The sequence below is a fragment of the Elephas maximus genome, chromosome 2, assembly GCF_024166365.1.
Source record: "Elephas maximus indicus isolate mEleMax1 chromosome 2, mEleMax1 primary haplotype, whole genome shotgun sequence".
Taxonomy (NCBI): Eukaryota; Metazoa; Chordata; class Mammalia; order Proboscidea; family Elephantidae; genus Elephas; species Elephas maximus.
In genome coordinates, this window is record NC_064820.1 from 86442897 (window position 1) to 86460434 (window position 17538).

The 17538-nt window shown below is 39.4% G+C and overlaps 1 protein-coding gene across 1 annotated transcript in view; it reads right to left on the reverse strand.

Annotated features, from left to right (window-relative positions):
• Positions 1-15024, reverse strand: part of ACOT12 (acyl-CoA thioesterase 12) — a 78159-nt gene extending 63135 nt beyond the window's left edge. Inside the window, 4 exon segments of the mRNA XM_049867782.1 lie at positions 3808-3877; positions 11504-11637; positions 11755-11905; positions 14940-15024. Of these exon segments, the coding sequence (XP_049723739.1) occupies positions 3808-3877; positions 11504-11637; positions 11755-11905; positions 14940-15024 (440 nt within the window).
• Between the last annotated feature and the right edge of the window lie 2514 nt (positions 15025-17538).

The following is a 17538-nucleotide window of genomic DNA, read 5'->3' on the forward strand; positions in this document are numbered from 1 at the left end:
CAAAGGCATCAATTCTTCTTCACTTTTCCTTATTCATTGTCCAGCTTTTGCATGCATATGAGGTGACTGAAAATACTACGGCTTGGGCCAGGTGCACTTTTTGCTTTTGAACACTTTAAAGAGGTTTTTTGCAGTAGATTTGTTCGATGTAATATGTCGTTTGGTTTCTTGACTGCTGCTTCCATGAGCACTGATTGTGGATCCAAGTAAGATGAAATCCTTGACAACTTCAATCTTTTCTCTATTTATCATGGTGTTGCTTATTGGTCTAGTTTTGAGGATTTTTTTTTTTTAATGTTGAGGTATAATCGGTACTGAAGGCTGTAGTCTTTGATCTTCATCAGTAAATACTTAAGTCCTCTTCACTTTCAGCAAGCAAGGTTGTGTCACCTGCATAACACAGGTTGTTAATGAGTCTTCCCCCAATCCCTATGTCCCGTTCTTCTTCATGTAGTCAAGCTTCTCAGATTCTTTGCTCATCATACAGATTGAATAGGTATGGTGAAAGGATACAACCCTGACCCACACTTTTCCTGATTTTAAACCATGCAGTATATCCCCTTGTTCTGTTCAGCAGCTGCCTCTTGATCTATGTACAGGTTCTGCATGAGCACAATTAAGTGATCTGGAATTCCTATTCTTCCTAGAGTTATCCTTAATTTGTTATGATCTACACAGTCAAATTCCCTTGCATAGTCAATAAAACACAGGTAAACATCTTCCTGGTTCTCTCTGCTTTCAGTCAAGATCCATCTGACATTAGCAATGATGTCCCTCGTTCCATGGCCTCTGCTGAATCTGGCTTGAATTTCTGGCAGTTCCCAGTCAATGAATTTCTGGCAGTTCCCAATGTACTGCTGCAAATCCTTTTGAAATATCTTCTGTAACATTTTACTTTCATGTGATATTAATGATATTGTTCTATAATTTCTGCATTCTGTTGGATCACCTTTCTTTGGAATGAGCACAAATATGGATCTCTTCCAGTTGGTTGGCCAGGTAGCTGTCTTCCAAATTTCTTGGCATAGACCAGAGGGCACCTCCAGTGCTGCATTTGTTTGTTGAAACATCTCAATAGGTATTCTGTCAATTCCTGGAGTCTTGTTTTTCTCCAGTGCCTTCAGTGCAGCTTGGACTTCCTCCTTCAATACCATCAGTTCTTGACCATATGCTACCTCCTGAAATGGTTGAATGTTGACCAATTCTTTTTGGTACAGTGACTCTGTATATTCCTTCCATCTTCTCTTGATGCTTCCTGGGTTGTTCAATATTTTGCCCACAGAATCCTTCAAAATTGCAACTCGAGTCTCGAATTTTTTCTTCAGTTCTTTAAGCTGCAGAAATGCCAAGCATGCTGTTTTGGTTTTCTGTTTCCAGGTCTTTGCACATTTCATCGTAATACTTTATCTTCTCATGCCACCCTTTGAAATCTTCTGCTCAGCTCTTTTACTTCATCATTTCTTCCATTTGCTTTACCTACTCTACATTCAAGAACACTTTTCAGAGCCTCTTCTGTCATCCATCTTGGTCTTTTCTTTCTTTTTAATGTTTTTGCTTTCTTCCTATATGATGTCCTTGATGTCATCTTACAACTCGTCTGATCTTCGGTAATTAGTGTTCAATGTGTCAAATCTCTTCTTGAGATGGCCTCCAAATCCAGGCAGGATATACTCAAGGTCATAATTTGGCTCTCACAGACTTGTTTTAATTTTCTTCAGCTTCATCTTGAACTTGCATATGAACAATTGATGGTCTGTTCCACAGTTGGCCCTTGGTTTTATTCTGACTGATGATATCGAGCTTCTCCATCACTTCTTTCCACAGATGTAGTTGATTTGATTCCTATGTATTCCATCTGGTGAGGTCCACATGTATAGTTGCCATTTATGTTATTGAAAAAAGGTATTTGTAATATATAAGTCATTAATCTTGCAAAATTCTATCAAGCAATAGACATACATCTAATAATGGTTGTTTAATCTATCCCAAATAAGGAAACCCAGATTCTAAGCTCCCTGGGTCCCTTGCTGGCTCTGGACACTAGGATTCTAAATCCTGCCAAAAATTCTTCTAGATCAGTTTTGAGGAAGTAGTTTTTTTTTTTTAAATTGTGGTTTTATTTCACTTAATTTTGTTTATAAATCCCTCTCTGTACGTGTATATATATATATATATATGCAGCAAAGCTGGAGGGATGAACTGAGAATCTCATTGACTAGTCTACTTAAGAAATGAAAACTGGTGGCAACTGTTCCATGGTCCTTGAGGGTAGTCCCATTCTGGAAGCAGATGATCTTCTTTCTTCTCTTGTAAAGTGTAAATTTGGCTGAATTATCTAGAGTCTACATTTTTAATTATTGACTGATGTTAAATTTATTTAGTCTTCTTTTTTCTAAGTGGTCACAGGGTTGTTTAAATTGTTGATGTCATCTACATTTCGTGGAGTTATTCTTTGTCAGGCAATGCCCATTATATGACTTGACAAATGAAATTAGTTCTGGTTCGGTGTCATCAACACTGGGAGTTCCTCCAGAACAGAGATGATAATAATGAGCTAACTAATAAACTACAGTGAGGTGAAATGGCTTGGACAAATAAGTGAGTGCTTTCTTGTTAAAACAAGGATTTTTTTCCCTCTCATTCTTGTTCTTCCCAATTTGCTGCCTGGGGTCTATTTTTTCTAATGAAAAGTTTACAATATCTAAAGAATCTAACATTTCCCAAGGAAGAATGTCTTGAGAGAGCATTATTTGCTCTGTAACTAATAAAGTAAGCTGATAAAACTTATCAACTATAAAAAAAAAAGAATCTAACATTTCCCAAGGAAGAATGTCTTGAGAGAGCATTATTTGCTCTGTAACTAATAAAGTAAGCTGATAAAACTTATCAACTATAGGTGATGACAACTCCAAAGAAATTTATATCAAAACATTTGAAGATAAAACTGATTCACAAACAAGACCAAATACTTATACATAGAAGGCACAAGTTCTTTAAAAACAATAAAAAGTTGTGTGATCATAAAAAGCTTGTAAAAGAATTATTGACAATTCATGAACAATAAAAATCCTTGCTACTAATTAAAAGTAGTACTGTTTCTCAGCCTGACTATACTAATAATGACTACCTTTCATTTAATGATGTCTGTAAGCCAGGTACTGTGCTAAATGCTTTGTATCATAATCTTACACCATGTCACTCACTGTGCAAAAACCCTATGAGGGAGGCATGATCATCCCCATTTCACATCTAAGATAATGATCTTAGAAGGTGCCATAACCTAAACTGGCTAAGTTATATTAATATGTTTAAGAAGCAAGTTAGTCAACATAAAATAAAATGAGATGTTAAAGCACAGACACGTTCCCACACATAAAAATGTTTTTCATAATTTACTCCCTCTACTCATCTCTATTCATCTCTACTCAGATGAATTAGTGTTTACCCAACAACCTAATGATGAAATTCACCATCATGGAGATACTTATTATAATTAATTATTCTTCTTATGGAGGAAAGAACCATTAAGAATGAGCTTATAGAAAGCCTGCTATGCCTTATCCTAAAATGCATCTAATGCTGAATGCTGCTTCTCAGCAAAATTAAGACTGTGATTTTACACCTACAATGTTTACTACAAATAAACCCTGTGATTTTTTTCATTGATTTACATTGGGTCAAATTTTAGTGATTTTATTAACAAATCAAATAACTGTGGCCAAGTGAATAAGTTCAGGCGTCACAAATGCATGGCACGAATGAACCAAAAGACCCAGAAGAAAGGAGTGATGGAGCAACACCACCTACCTAGCAGTCTCCTCAAATTGTATGTCATCCACTGAGGCTGTAACGCAGGAAATCCCAGCATGCTTTTCAGCTTCAAAAATAGATAAAAATATGCTTCGCTAGTAATTACATTTGAATATTTCAGCATAAAGGAAAAGGAGTAAAATTTAAATGGCTGTGTTCTAGTAACTCATTCTCTCATTCATTATAGCAGCACTGTGACCCCGTGGTACAGTGGTTAAAGTGCTTGGCTGCTAACCAAAAGGCTGAGAGTTTGAAGCCACCAGCCACTCTGTGGGAGAAAGATATGGCAGTCTGCTTCTGTAAACATTTACAGCCTTGAAAACCCTATGGGGGCAGTTCTACTCTGTCCACTGAGTAGAATACGACTCAAAGGCAGCGAGCTTGAGTTTTTGGTGAGCACTTGTCATGATGATCTGGGTCAAAAAGAATTCCTTTGCTCTATAAGTTATGTTTTTATTGCATAGTTATTGCTGTACTTTACACAACTGATTTGAAATTCAATTCCAATACCCAACATATCTATTTAAATAGCAATTTTAGTACGCTGCTGCCAATTTTAAATATTTTTCAGTCACTCCTCTTCATTTGTATCCATTACTCCACATAACCACATAATCAATATCCCACATAACCAATAAACCAAACCAAACCAATCCTGTTGCCATCGAGTTGATTCCAACTCATAGCGACCCTACAGGACAGAGTAGAGCTGCCTCATAGGGTTTCCAAGGAAGGCCTGGTGGATTCGAACTGCCAACTTTTTTTTTTGGGTTAGCAGCCACGCTCTTAACCACTGTGGAACCAGGACTCCACATAACCAATAGCCGAAGATATTTAAATTACATAACAACTCTAAGCACTGAGCAGTATAGCATATCCTGAAATAATATCCCATATCATAGAGGAACTTCTCTGGACATGACAGAGAGAGAGAGAAAGACATAGAACCAAACTTGTTACTGTCAAACTGATTTTAATTCATGGTAAACACATGTATTATAGAGTAGAACTCCTCGGTAGGATTGTCTTGGCTGTAATCTTTATGGAAGCAGTTCGTCAGGCTTTTCTTCCGTGGAGCCACTGGGCGGGCTTGGACTGCCAACCTTTAGGTTAACAGCCGATTACAATCCTTTTGGGCCACCCAAGCTTGTAGGTAATCATTGTCTATTATTTAGTATTGCCAAATTAACACCAAATATATTATGCATTCTGTTGGAGGAGAAGAGTTTTGATAGGGTGGAGAGACACTAGGGAGGAGTTTCAGTCATTTCTGTGTTCCATATCTGCATTTCATTTGTTCAGAATTTTCTTTTTGGATTGCTGGTTTTGCTTCATATAAAAAGACCAGAATTTATTCTCTTTGGGGAAGGTTTTGACACATGCTTCTGACTGAATCTGATTTTTTGATAACAGTCAATTAAATACCGGATTGCTTTGGCTTTTTAAGAACTTTGAACTCCCCTTTTATTTTGGAGACATCACTTCTGATGCCATACTATGAAAAGAAAAGAGATAAATAGTGACTTATGCTGAATTTATATTCCTTCTCTACGATGAATTACTTTCACTGAAATATATATTTATTGATAGTCTCAGGTAAAGAGAGTGAGAAAATATTACAGAGAGCAAGTATTTAACACGTTGCTCTCTATGATCTAATTCTACAGAGAGTTGGTTATTCTAGTTTTACTAGTTGAAAGTAACTTACTGTTCTTCTAAACATGCACATAACATGAATTAAATTACCAGAAAACTATGCATAATAGAAATCTGTATGCAAGTGATGATGAAGGATGGTGGGCTTCCCAGCTATAAAGCTCAGTGAAAGGAAGAGAACATGGAAGTATCAGTCTTAGAAATGCTTAAGGCAGGCTTAGTTTAACTCAATGTGTTAAACCAAAAACCAAACCCATTGCTGGGGAGTTGATTCTGACTCAAAGTGCCCCTATAGGACAGGGTAGAACTGCCCCATAGAGTTTCCAAGGCTGTAAATCTTTAAGGAAGCAGACTGCTACTACATCTTTTTTCCACGGAGCCCCTGGTAAGTTCTATTATATACCCAATAATTTGGCCTGGCGATCTACTTCTGAAAATCAGCTAATGAAAACCCTAGGGATCAAAATGATTTGTCTGCAACTGATTATGGGGCAGGTGCAGGACCTGGCAGTGTTTCTTTCTGTAGTGCATGGGGTTGCAATGAGTCAGGGTTGACTCAAAGGTAGCTAACAACAACAGCAACAATTTCCCGATAGTGTGCTGATTCAATTCTATTTTTCACCAGTCTATCAGTGACAGTTAGAGATATAGCCATAGCCAATGCCCTTTAGGGCCTTAAGTTTTTCAGAGAACTGCCAAACACTAGCAAATACACACAGTAAAACATTGGCCAAAGAGTACCTTATAGACATTAATTCCAGTTGCCTGACATGAGGAAATGGAATGTTGAGGTTATTAAAATTTTCTTAATAAAGTGTTACCATGTATCTCAATCATGAGTTACCAATTTTGAATTATTTCAACAATAATTAAAATATAATAATCAATAATGACAGTTTTTATTATATATATTGGGTATTTACTAAAGTCAAACACAAAAAACCAAACCCATTGCCACTGAGTCGATTCCGACTCATAGCAACCCTACAGGACAGAGTAGAACTGCCACCTAGGGTTTCTAAGGAGCAGGTGGTGGATTTGAACTGCTGACCTTTTGGCTAGCAGCTGAGTTCTTAACCACTGTGCCTATACTAGACAGCACGAAGCATGAAGAAGAAACAATCACAACAATAAAAAAAAAAATCACAACAATGCACTGGGGCAAGCATTTATGCATATCAAATCCATGAGGTTGGTAATATTATGATTTCCATTTTATGAAGACATTTAGGCTTAGCAAGATTAAATACATTGTTCTTATTAGTGGTTTTGACTATAAAAACAATATGAACCCTGAGAAAAGAACAGGGTAGACCAGTCAGAAAATGCTTCCCAGACAACCTGGCTGACAATGGGCTTCAGAGGCTCAGTAAGCATGGTTCTCACACTACAGGTTTTTAAGGGTCACTAAATTGAAAATAAAAAGATAAATATCTGGGACTCAACATACGGTCCACACTCTTTTTTTTTTTTTTTTAATTGTGGTAGAAACACACAAAACATATGCCATCTCAGTAATTTCTACATGTACAATTCAGTGACATTGATTGCATTCTACAAGCTGTGCCCCCATTCTCACTATTGTTTTCCAAATCATTCCACCATCATTAACATAAACTTAAAGCCCCCTAAGCATAAATTCCCCCCTTTTCACATTCTTATGAGTGATTATATTTCATTGTTTTCTTTTTATAAGTGTATCCATTAGATAACATGAATTCAACAGGACCAGCTAGTTCTGGTTTTTCATTTTGATTGTCTTGCATACAGTATGTCAATATTGTTGTTCTCAGGTGCTGTTCAGTCCAGTCCAGCTCATGGCGACCCTGTGTGTTACAGAGTATAACTTCTCCATAAGGTTTTCTTGGCTGGATTCTTTACAGAAGCAGATCACCACGCCTTTCTTCTGTGGAGCTGCCGGATGGGTTTGAACCACCCATATTTAGGTTAGTAGTTGAGAGCAAACTGTTTGTGCAACAAATCAAATGGAGAGGAAAATGTGAGTCTAGGATATTTCAAAATAAAAGTGGACATGGGAGGCAGAGAATGACTCTGAGATTGCTTCAAGCCTCTAGTCTTGAGGGACTGGAAGAATAACAGGGCCACTGCCAGAAATGAGGTTTAATGTCAACATAATAGTGAACATATTTAATCTTTCTTTAAATACCAAGAAGACATTTCAGAATCTAACAGTGCTTGGGGCCGTAGCAGTGCCTTGGGGCCATGGTGATGATCATTATTTATCAAAGTAATGTAGCTATATAGAAAAAGTGCTGGCCAATAGGGAACTCTGGTTGAAAAAATGCCAGGAAAAAAAAAGTTTTTTTTTTTTTGTATTACTCCTATCGCTACAAAGTAAAACACTATGGTGGAGCATTTTTCTGTCACAGATTTAGTTACACCTAGGAAGCCCTGGTGGAGTAGTGGTTAGAGACCTATGGCTGCTAACCAAAAGGTCAGTGGTTCAAATCCACCAGGCACCCCCTGGAAACTCTATGGGGCAGTTCTACTCTGTCCTATAGGGTCACTATGAGTAGGAATTGACTCAATGGCAATGGGTTTGGTTTGGTTTTGGTTCACGTTAAATAATCCCTTGCTTAGTTGGTGCCTCTCTCACCATAGAATGTTTAACACAGGCATTATCCATTTTCCCAGACCAAATTTGTCATAAAGTTTTCTTTAATATTATATTGTTAGCAATGTAACTATTCACCTCCAGAGCATCCAAACCTTAAATGTTAAACCTTAGAAATGTTTAAGCCAATTACAGAAGGGGCAATTATTTCTCCATTGTAGGATAGAGGTACTAAGCAAGGTAACTTTAAAAAAAGCCGTATCAATATTCACATAATGCATTCAGTTGCCTTGGCAACAGGCATCATTATTACTAGCAACCTCAGTGGCTTCTATACTTGTTTCTTTCTCCTGCATGAGGATTAATTTTATATTCATATTTCCATTATTATGTTATTATAATCCACCTCAAATCCTATTAAAAACTACTGATGCAAAAACTAAGATCTAACAACAAATACAAAGCAAACTAACAGATTGGCATCAAATATATAAATGAATTTGCAGATGGTTAACATACAGGGTATGAGAAATTCCATTAACACTCATTGGGAAGAGCAGGGTGTCCATAATCATTTGAGCTTAACTTTTGTCTACTGTAAAATAAAGGGACTGGAATACATGAACTTTAAAGCCTATTTCAGCTCTAACATTTCATGTTAACAGTTTTTAGTTTAAATTGTGCATTTGTTGAGTCTATAATGTGCTTTTACCAAGTCTGGCATCCTTTCAGAAATGAGATTCCAAGCTCTGCATCTGTCCATCCACCCATCCACCCATCCACCCATCCACTCATCCACCCATCTACCCATTCATCCATCCAACCATCCATCCATCCATCTACCCATCCTTATAATCAGTAGGTTTTTATTTAGCACTTACTAGGTGCTAAAGAAGGAACCCTGGTGATGCAGATCGTTAAGAGCTCCGCTATTAACCAAAGGGTTAGAGATTTGAACCCACCCAGAGGCTCCTCAGGAGAAAGGCCTAGCTATCTGCTTCCATAAAAGCTTACAGTCCAGAAAACCCTATGGGGCAGTTCTACTCTGTTACATGTGGTCATTATGAGTCGGAATTGACTTGAGAACACCTAACACTGACGACACTGACATACTATATGAAAGACAATCAAAATCAAGAACCAGAAAAAGCTTTGACTGACATGCTAATTGGCCAGACAAAAAATAAAGAGGTGAACAAATTAGTATGCAAAATAATTACAGACTATGCTAAGTGCTAAGAAGGAAATAGGAAAGTGCACGTGATAAAAGTGGTGAAAAGGTACAAATATAAACAGGTATTCAGGAAAGATTTCTCTGAGGAAATGACATTTTATAATATGTAATGCATGGAACTGGCCAAGAGAAGAGTGTGAAGGCAAAGAGAAGAGCAGGTGCAAAGGTTCTGCGCAGAGAAGAGCTTGGCAAGTTCTGGGAAATCTCAGAAGACTATTGTTTCTGGAGCTCATGAATCAAAAAAAAGGAGTGTACCAAACAAACTGGGGAAGAGACAGAGGCTGTACCTGTGGCCTGGTCCACTGCACAACGTTCGTCTGTGCAGTATAGTGCTATAATTTTCCTTAACAGTAAATCCTTTGATGAAGCACTCTACAGTTTACCAGGTAACCACAATTCCCTGATGTCCTAACCTGGATTCGTCTCACATTTATTGTTATCTGACTGGCCCCTCAAAGAATATGAGTCTTTCATTCTTTCAAGAATGAAAAAGGGCTTGGATTTTATTCCGGTGAGACGGAAAAGCACTGAGAAGTTTTAACTCAGGGGGTGGCATATCTGATTTAAGTATTTGAAACTCACTGTGGATTCTGGGGAAACCCTGGTGGCATAGTGGTTAAATGCTATGGCTGCTAACCAAAAGGTCAGCAGTTTAAATCCACCAGGTGCTCCTTGGAAACTCTATGGGGCAATTCTACCCTGTAGGGTCACTATGAGTTGGAATCGACTCTACGGCAATGGGTTTGGTTTGGTCTTGGTGGTTTCTGGTTGGCGAACAAATCTTAGAGAGACAGGATAGTGGCAGGGAAGCCATAGGAAGCTTTGTAAAAGTGAGGGATGGAGGGACTGAACTGCACCAGAAATTGCTTTTCTTTTTTTTTTTTTTTTGCTGATCTGAAGATAAGAGAAGTAAACTAAGGGCACAAAAGACCCACTTTGCAAAAATACTGCCCCACTCACCCTTTCAATTAGTAATGCATTTACATTACAGCCTGCTTTTTTTTTTTTCAAAAGTAGAACCTTTATCTCTTGAGGTATGTCTAAGTGAGAGGTTCTCAGTAGTCTGGAGCGTCCTTGAGGTCGAAACTATTTTCATAATAGTGTTGTTGTTTGTTGCGACAGAAACTGCTCCATACAACAGAACAAAATGTTGCCTGGTCCTTAGCCGTCTTCACCGTGATTGGTATGTTCGAATCCATTGTTGTGGTTATTGTGTAGCGCCTTCCAGCCTAGAGGGCTAGTTTTCCAGCACTACGTCTGACAACATTCTGTTATGATCTATAAGGTTTTCATTGGCTAATTTTCAGAAGATCACCAGGCTTTTTATCCTGGTCTGTCTTAGTCTGGAAGCTTTGCTGAAACCTGTTACCATGGGTGATCCTGCCAGTGTTTGAAATACCAGTGGCATAGCATCTAGCCTCTTAGCAACTTGCAGTGCTTGACAAACTAACAGATGGGTGGTGGTTCATAGTAACCCTAAAGTGTTATTTGCTTTTCACTCTCTCACAATAGTACAGTGGAGCTTTCCAGAGACTACACAAGGGTCTGGTAAGCCACAAATTAAATGCAGAAGCAAATATGAGAATTCAGTAATCTTCTATAAAACCAGACACGAAATAGATTTGCAAAAATGTAAACTAATACTACTCGTCTGCCTATATTCCTTTTGTTGTGTGAAATTGTTACTTTTATAAAAATGTGTTATTTATGTTAACATATAATTGGTTTACTCTTGTTCTTTTAAAATGAATTAATATCTTTTAAACTTTCAAATACGGTAAACGTCAACAGAAATATCCAGGATCTTCACTTATCTATGGGTGTAATGGTATCCTAAAACTGAAACGTTTCAGAACCGCTGACTGGTCTAGGTCATTCCCGGTGTTGGATGAATTGTCTCAGTCATCACCATCCTTGGCTGCAGAGGTTACAGTTTCTCTGTAAAAAACCTCCTCTCCTGCCTTCAGGCCTCTGCTCCTGATTCCCACCATCCCCGACCCCCGCCCTCGGGGCCCTCCTCACTCCCGCAGCCGTCCTGTATCCCCCACCATCCCAGACCCCTGTCATCCCGCACCCCCACATCCCAGCCAGCCTCCCACACACCGGACCGTCCCCCTGCCATTCCGGACACCCCCGCCTTCCAACCCCCTCTCCCCTACCATGACCCCCGGGATCCCGGCCCCTCTCCGTCCAGTCTCCCACCCGCGGGGCCACGCCGCTCCCTCTACCAGCCAGACAGGCGGTAGCGTCGATCCACTTGAGCAGCTGCCCGGCGCTCAGCTGGCCACGGGGGTTGGTGTGCGCCGGCTGCACGGTCTGGCTCGTGAACACTTCGGCGGACGCCGACCCCTCCATGGCCAGGCTGTAAGAGCCAAGCCCCGGGCAGAAGGCGCCCGGCCAGACCCGCGCCCGCCCACCGGCCCTCCCGGCTCCAAAGGGCACCTGAGCGTAGACGACCTTTGCCCGCAGTGGCGCTCACCGCTGGCCGCCAGGCTCACCCGGTGCGTTGGTGAGGTCCAAGTCCACCTGTTGCCCCAGGGCGAGGAGGTGAAAGACAACTCTCAGGTTTTGGAAGTTAAAGTCTGGGGCCACCGTGGTAGGCAAAGCAGGGAGCAGCCGCGGTTTATTATCTGTAAAGGGAAGATAAATATTTATTTCGTAGGCTGTTGAGAGAGTAAAATGAGATAATATAAAAAAACCCATAGCATGTCTTTGGCTGAGGTGATATAAAAAAAAAAAAAAAAAAGAGAGACCAAACCAGTTGCTTTCAATTTGACTCAGGGCGACCCCATTGTATATCAGAGAAAGGCTGTGCTCCACAGGGTCTTCAATGGCTGATTTTTTGGAAGTAGATTTTCAGGCCTTTCTTCCTAGGCACCTCTGTGTGGATATACCAAAAAACAAAACCATTGCCGTTGAGTCAATTCTGACTCATAACAACCCTGTAGGACAGAGTAGAACTGTCCCACAGGGTTTCCAAGGAGTGCCTGGTGGATTCCAACTGCCGAACTTTTGGTTAGCAGCCGTAGCACTTAACCACTATGCCACCAGGGTTTCCGTGTGGATATAAGTATTTGCTAAATAGATAAATAAGGTTATCATCTGTATGAAGAACTTGACAGGCGATGGGGTGTTAAGAATTGATTAATTAAATGCTGTGCAGAAAGTATAAACTGTTTCCTTTAGAAGCTGATTTTAGAGTACTTGAATCTCTTTTCTTCTGACTGTTGCCCACCAAGCAGAGAAGACACTGCTCAACCTCTGGTTCAAAATTAACCTTCTGATTCTTAGGATAGTATAGTGACTCTACAGAACCATTTGTTACTGATCATTTTGCCATGAAATTACCCCACTGCCAAACAAACAAAAAAATGTTGATGTGTGTAAGCGCATCAGAACCACCCAAAAAGGGAAGGCTGCCTTTTGGTTTTTATCTAGAGAATTTAAGATTCGAATTTGTCACCTAGTTGCTAACAGTCCCAGTGAACCATAAGACAATCTCTCTTTGTGGGAGACAAAATTCAGAACTGTAAACGAGAGTTTCTCATCTCAGCCTTCAGCTTACAAAAGCTGGGGCACTTTCTGGAGCTGAAATCAGTGACTACAGAGCAGTTCTCATTAGAGAAACAGTGACCCAGAAAACCTCCAGCATGTCATGGATTTGTAGATGTCATGTGGTTAGGCTGCACCTGGGAGAGCCGGGATGAGGAACTGAAGACCAGAGAGGTGAAGCAAAGTGCCAGGCATGTGGCTAACATAGCAGCGGGGCAGCTAAGGTAGTGGGAGCACCAGGCTTGAACCCAGGACTCCTGACTGTTCAAGAAACCTAATTGACTCAGACAAATTGGTGGTACTTTTCCATCCTTATATATCACTGGGTGGTTGTTCCGTATGTTTATATAATGCTCTCAAATCCCATAAGGTATAAGTCACTATTATACTTTCAAAATACATATGTGGAAGCACTCATAATACAAACTTAGAAAATGTCTGCCTTTGTGAGTCTCTCTAACATTAACTGTAAGTCGTTAGAAACCTGTGAGTCATAAGAAAGTTGTTTAGAAATGTTCTGAACTTAGACAGAGAAACATAGAAGCATGTGAAGTATGTAAACAGCATAAACAACTTTTAAATTCTCTTTGACCCAGCATGTTTTGACACAGGAAAACATAACATAATCTAAACAACCTCCCTAATCTCTAAACTTGAAGAGAAGATAACGTCATTTAGCTACTCTCTAACCCTGGAGAAAAGACAGAACAATACTACTCTTTGATGTCATACTGGCCCTTGTCGTATGGAGCCATGGTGACAAATTCACGTATAAAATCTAAATTTCTACTCACTCACTGAGAGAAGGTAGAGATGGAACTGAGATTCTGCTTGCCGCCGCTGACCTTGGACCCTAGCCACGAGAGACCTCCGCTGAGTTCAAGCTGTGTTTAAGCCTTCCTCTTGAGACCTCTCGTTAAAGGTAAAATCCTGAAGTCTGAAGATTTGGACTCTAACCATTGAACTAACATTGTAATTTTAATTGTTAATTCTGACTCTCTGGTTCTAAATGAATGTTATTGTGAGATCTTACTTGTGTGCCTTGCAATAAACTAAAGGAATTGTCAAATCTAAGTATCTCTCTATTAATTTCATAAGATTCTAAAATCCTGCACAACAGTAGTGCAACGGTTAATGTGCCAAAATGTTGGTGGTTCAAGTCCACCCAGAGGTCTGGTGATCTAATTCTGAAAAATCAGCTGTTGAAAACTTTGTGGAGCACAGTGGTGCTCTGACAGCCTGTGGTTGCCATGAGTCAGAACTGACTTCATGGCAACTGTTTTTTTCCTTTTTTTTGAAATAGCTGGTCTGCCAAGATCCAGCATGGAAACATCAGAATGGAGATTGCGCTAATTTTGCTTCCCCTACATTTTGTTTTCTTTTAATGTGGAGGAAATAAGGGAACGTTGACTTAAGATAGCTTTTAGGAGCTTCCGTGGGTATCTTTCCTTCCCATGTAAGCATAAATAAGAATTGGACACATTCAGTTAGGTAAGCATGAAGGTTGATTATACCAACAAATTAAAACTTGTGTATCCAAGATGGCCCCCTTATGTGGCCATATACTTATTTTAATGACAGTGTTATTGCTCATGTAACTTTTGACACTCCTCTTTGGAAAATGCCTCTAGGGTTATTAATACTTTCTTCCCAATATCTTCTGTATTGACAAATCATCATCATAATTTAGGAATTGGTAAATTAGATTATTGTTCCTTCTCTCTCCTGGCGACAATAAGAGAAGCATTTACTACTTTCCTACTTTACTGATGTTGAGCGTAACCATGTGGCTGTCTTTGGAATGGAATGTGGGGAGGTGACAGTGTATCAGTTCCAAACCTATCCCTAGATCTGAAAAACTGAAACAAGAAGCATGGAATGTAAGGAAAGGGATGAGGGTTGGTGGGGGGGAGTGCTTACCTGAACAGAAATGTAACTATACTGCTCCTCCCAGAAGCAGACACTCTGACAGGATTTTGAGATCAAGTAGTTCATTTCAAAGCCACCACATGTTCCTGTTCTCATGGAACATCTGCCTTTTCCATGACAAAATGACCAGCTGGAGTGGCTGCTGCGCCATCAGCATCTGGGCGCCAGAATGAATGCACGTACTGCAGACCTTCCTAGCCACCTGCTGACCTGCATTCTGAAGCAGAGCCAGCAGACATGCAGACTCGTGAATGACACATAACAACATATTGCCACTGAGATTCTGAGGTTGTTTGTTATGCAGCAATAACTGACAGTTACATGAATGAATTGTATTTATTAATATTTTAGGAAATTTATTGTTGTTGTTGTTAGGTGCCGTCCAGTCAGTTCCAACTCATAGTAATCCTATGTACAATAGAAGGAAACACTGTCTGGTCCTGCATCATCTTCACAATCATTATGTTTGAGCCCACTGTTGCAACATTGTGTCCAATCTCACTGAAGGTCTTCTTTTTCACTGACCCTGTACTTTACCAAGCATAATGTCCTTTCTTGTTCAGGGACTGGTCCCTCCTGATAACATGTCCAAAGTACATGAGACAAAGTCTCATCACCCTCGTTTCTAAGGAGCATTGTGGCTGTACTTCTCCCAAGACAGATTTATTCATTCTTCTGGCAGCCCATAGTATAGTCAATATTCTTGGCCAACACCTTAATTCAAAGGCATCAATTCTTCCTCTGTCTTCCTTATTCATTGTCCAGCTTTCACATACATATGAGGCAATTAAAAATACCATGGCTTGAATCAGGCGTACCTTAGTCCTCAAAGTGGTATCTTTGCTTTTTAACACTTTAAGGAGGTCTTTTGCAGCAGATATACCCAAAGCAATACGGTATTTCATTTTGTAACTGCTGCTTTCGTGGGTTGATTGTGGATCCAACTAAAATGAAACCCTTGACAACTTCAATCGTTTCTCCATTTATTGTGATGTTGCTTATTGGTACAGTTGTGAAGATTTTGGTTTTCTGTTGAGGTGCAATCCATAATAAAGGCTGTAGTTTTGATCTTCATCCGAAAGGGCTTCAAGTTCTCTTTACTTTCAGCAAACAAGGTTGTGTCATCTGCATATCACAGGTTGTTAATGAGTCTTCCTCCCGTCATGATGCCTGGTTCTTCTTTGTATAGTAGGGCATCTCAGATTATTTGCTCAGCATACAGACTGAATAAGTATGATGAAAGAATACAACCCTGACATACACCTTTCCTGATTTTAAACCACACAGTATCCCCTTGTTCTGTTCAAATGACTGCTTCTTGGTCTATGTACAGGTTCCTCATGAGCACAATTAAGTGTTCTGAAATTTCCATTCTTCGCACTGTTATCCATAATTTGTCATGATCCACAGAGTCGAATGCCTTTGCAGAGTCAATAAAACTCTGGTAAACATCTTTCTGGTATTCTCTGCTTTCAGCCAGGATCCATCTGACGTCTGCAATGACAGCCCTCATTCTACATCCTCTTCTGAATCCAGCTTTACTTTCTGGCAGCTCCCTATCAATGTACTGCTGCAACTACTTTTGAATGATCTTCGGCAAAATTTTACTTGTGTGTGGTATTAATGGTATTGTTTGATAATTTCCACATTCTGTTTGATCACTTTTCTTTGGAATGGGAACAAATGTGGATCTCTTCCAAGTGGTTGACCAAGTAGCTTCTAAATTTTTTGGCATATATCAGTGAGCACCTCCAGTGCCGCGTCTGTTTATTGAAACATCTCAACTGGTATTGCATCAATTCCTGAAGCCTTGTTTTTTTGCCAGCACCTTCAGTGCAGCTTAGACTTCCTTCAGTACCATTGGTTCTTATCATATGTTACCTCGTGAAATGGTTGTAGGTCGACCAATTCTTTTATTAAATTATTAGAAATAAAGCTTATATTTAAGCTGGGTGGTATTGTTTGAGTAAAAAACAGTGACTAAAGTTACCACTTTATTAAATATACAAGTAATTCAATATTTAATAAAGTGGTAACTTTAAAACCCAAAAAAAAACAAAAAAATTTTTTGTGAACTTGATTTCTTGTGAGCTTGAGGAATTTTAAAAAATATTTTAAGCATAAGTGTAAGAGGGTGGCTTTCCAAAGCGATTACCTGGAAAGGGGCAACATGTATCTGAATATATATGTCTAGGGAAGTTTGATCAAAAAGCAGACACAGTGTACACACTCAGTGTTGTATCTTCTCATATTTATTATTCCCTATTTATATGTTCTTTGATTATGATTTCATATCTTTTGTTGGTTTTACATGGATTTTCATTGTAAAAGAGCCTCTGCCTAAAACCACTGTTCTTGTATTTTACTGAATAGTCTCTTTCTCTCTCACATAATGCAAATGTCATCTGCATGTGTGAAGATTCCTTAAATCCATTTATCTCTGACGTCAAGAATGTTTGCTATTATGTTCGAAGAAAGGGCCTCCATTCTTCATTTCTGTTTAGAGACATCATTTAAAGATGAGCAGGAGGCGCAGCCAGCTTGATTTGAAAAGGTCATGCACAAGAGCAGGAAAGCTGTTAGGGAAGAGTGTGGAAAGTTCCATAATCACTAGGATACTGAGAAAATCTTGAGAACGTTAGTGCAGGGAGGAAACTAGTCAGTGTAACCCTCTCATTCTACAGATGAAGAAATGAAGTGTTTATCCTGGGTCACACTGTAAGGTAGTGGTCAGGCTCTGTGGAAACTGAGAAAAAGAAGCATAGACTATAAGAAGGATGGA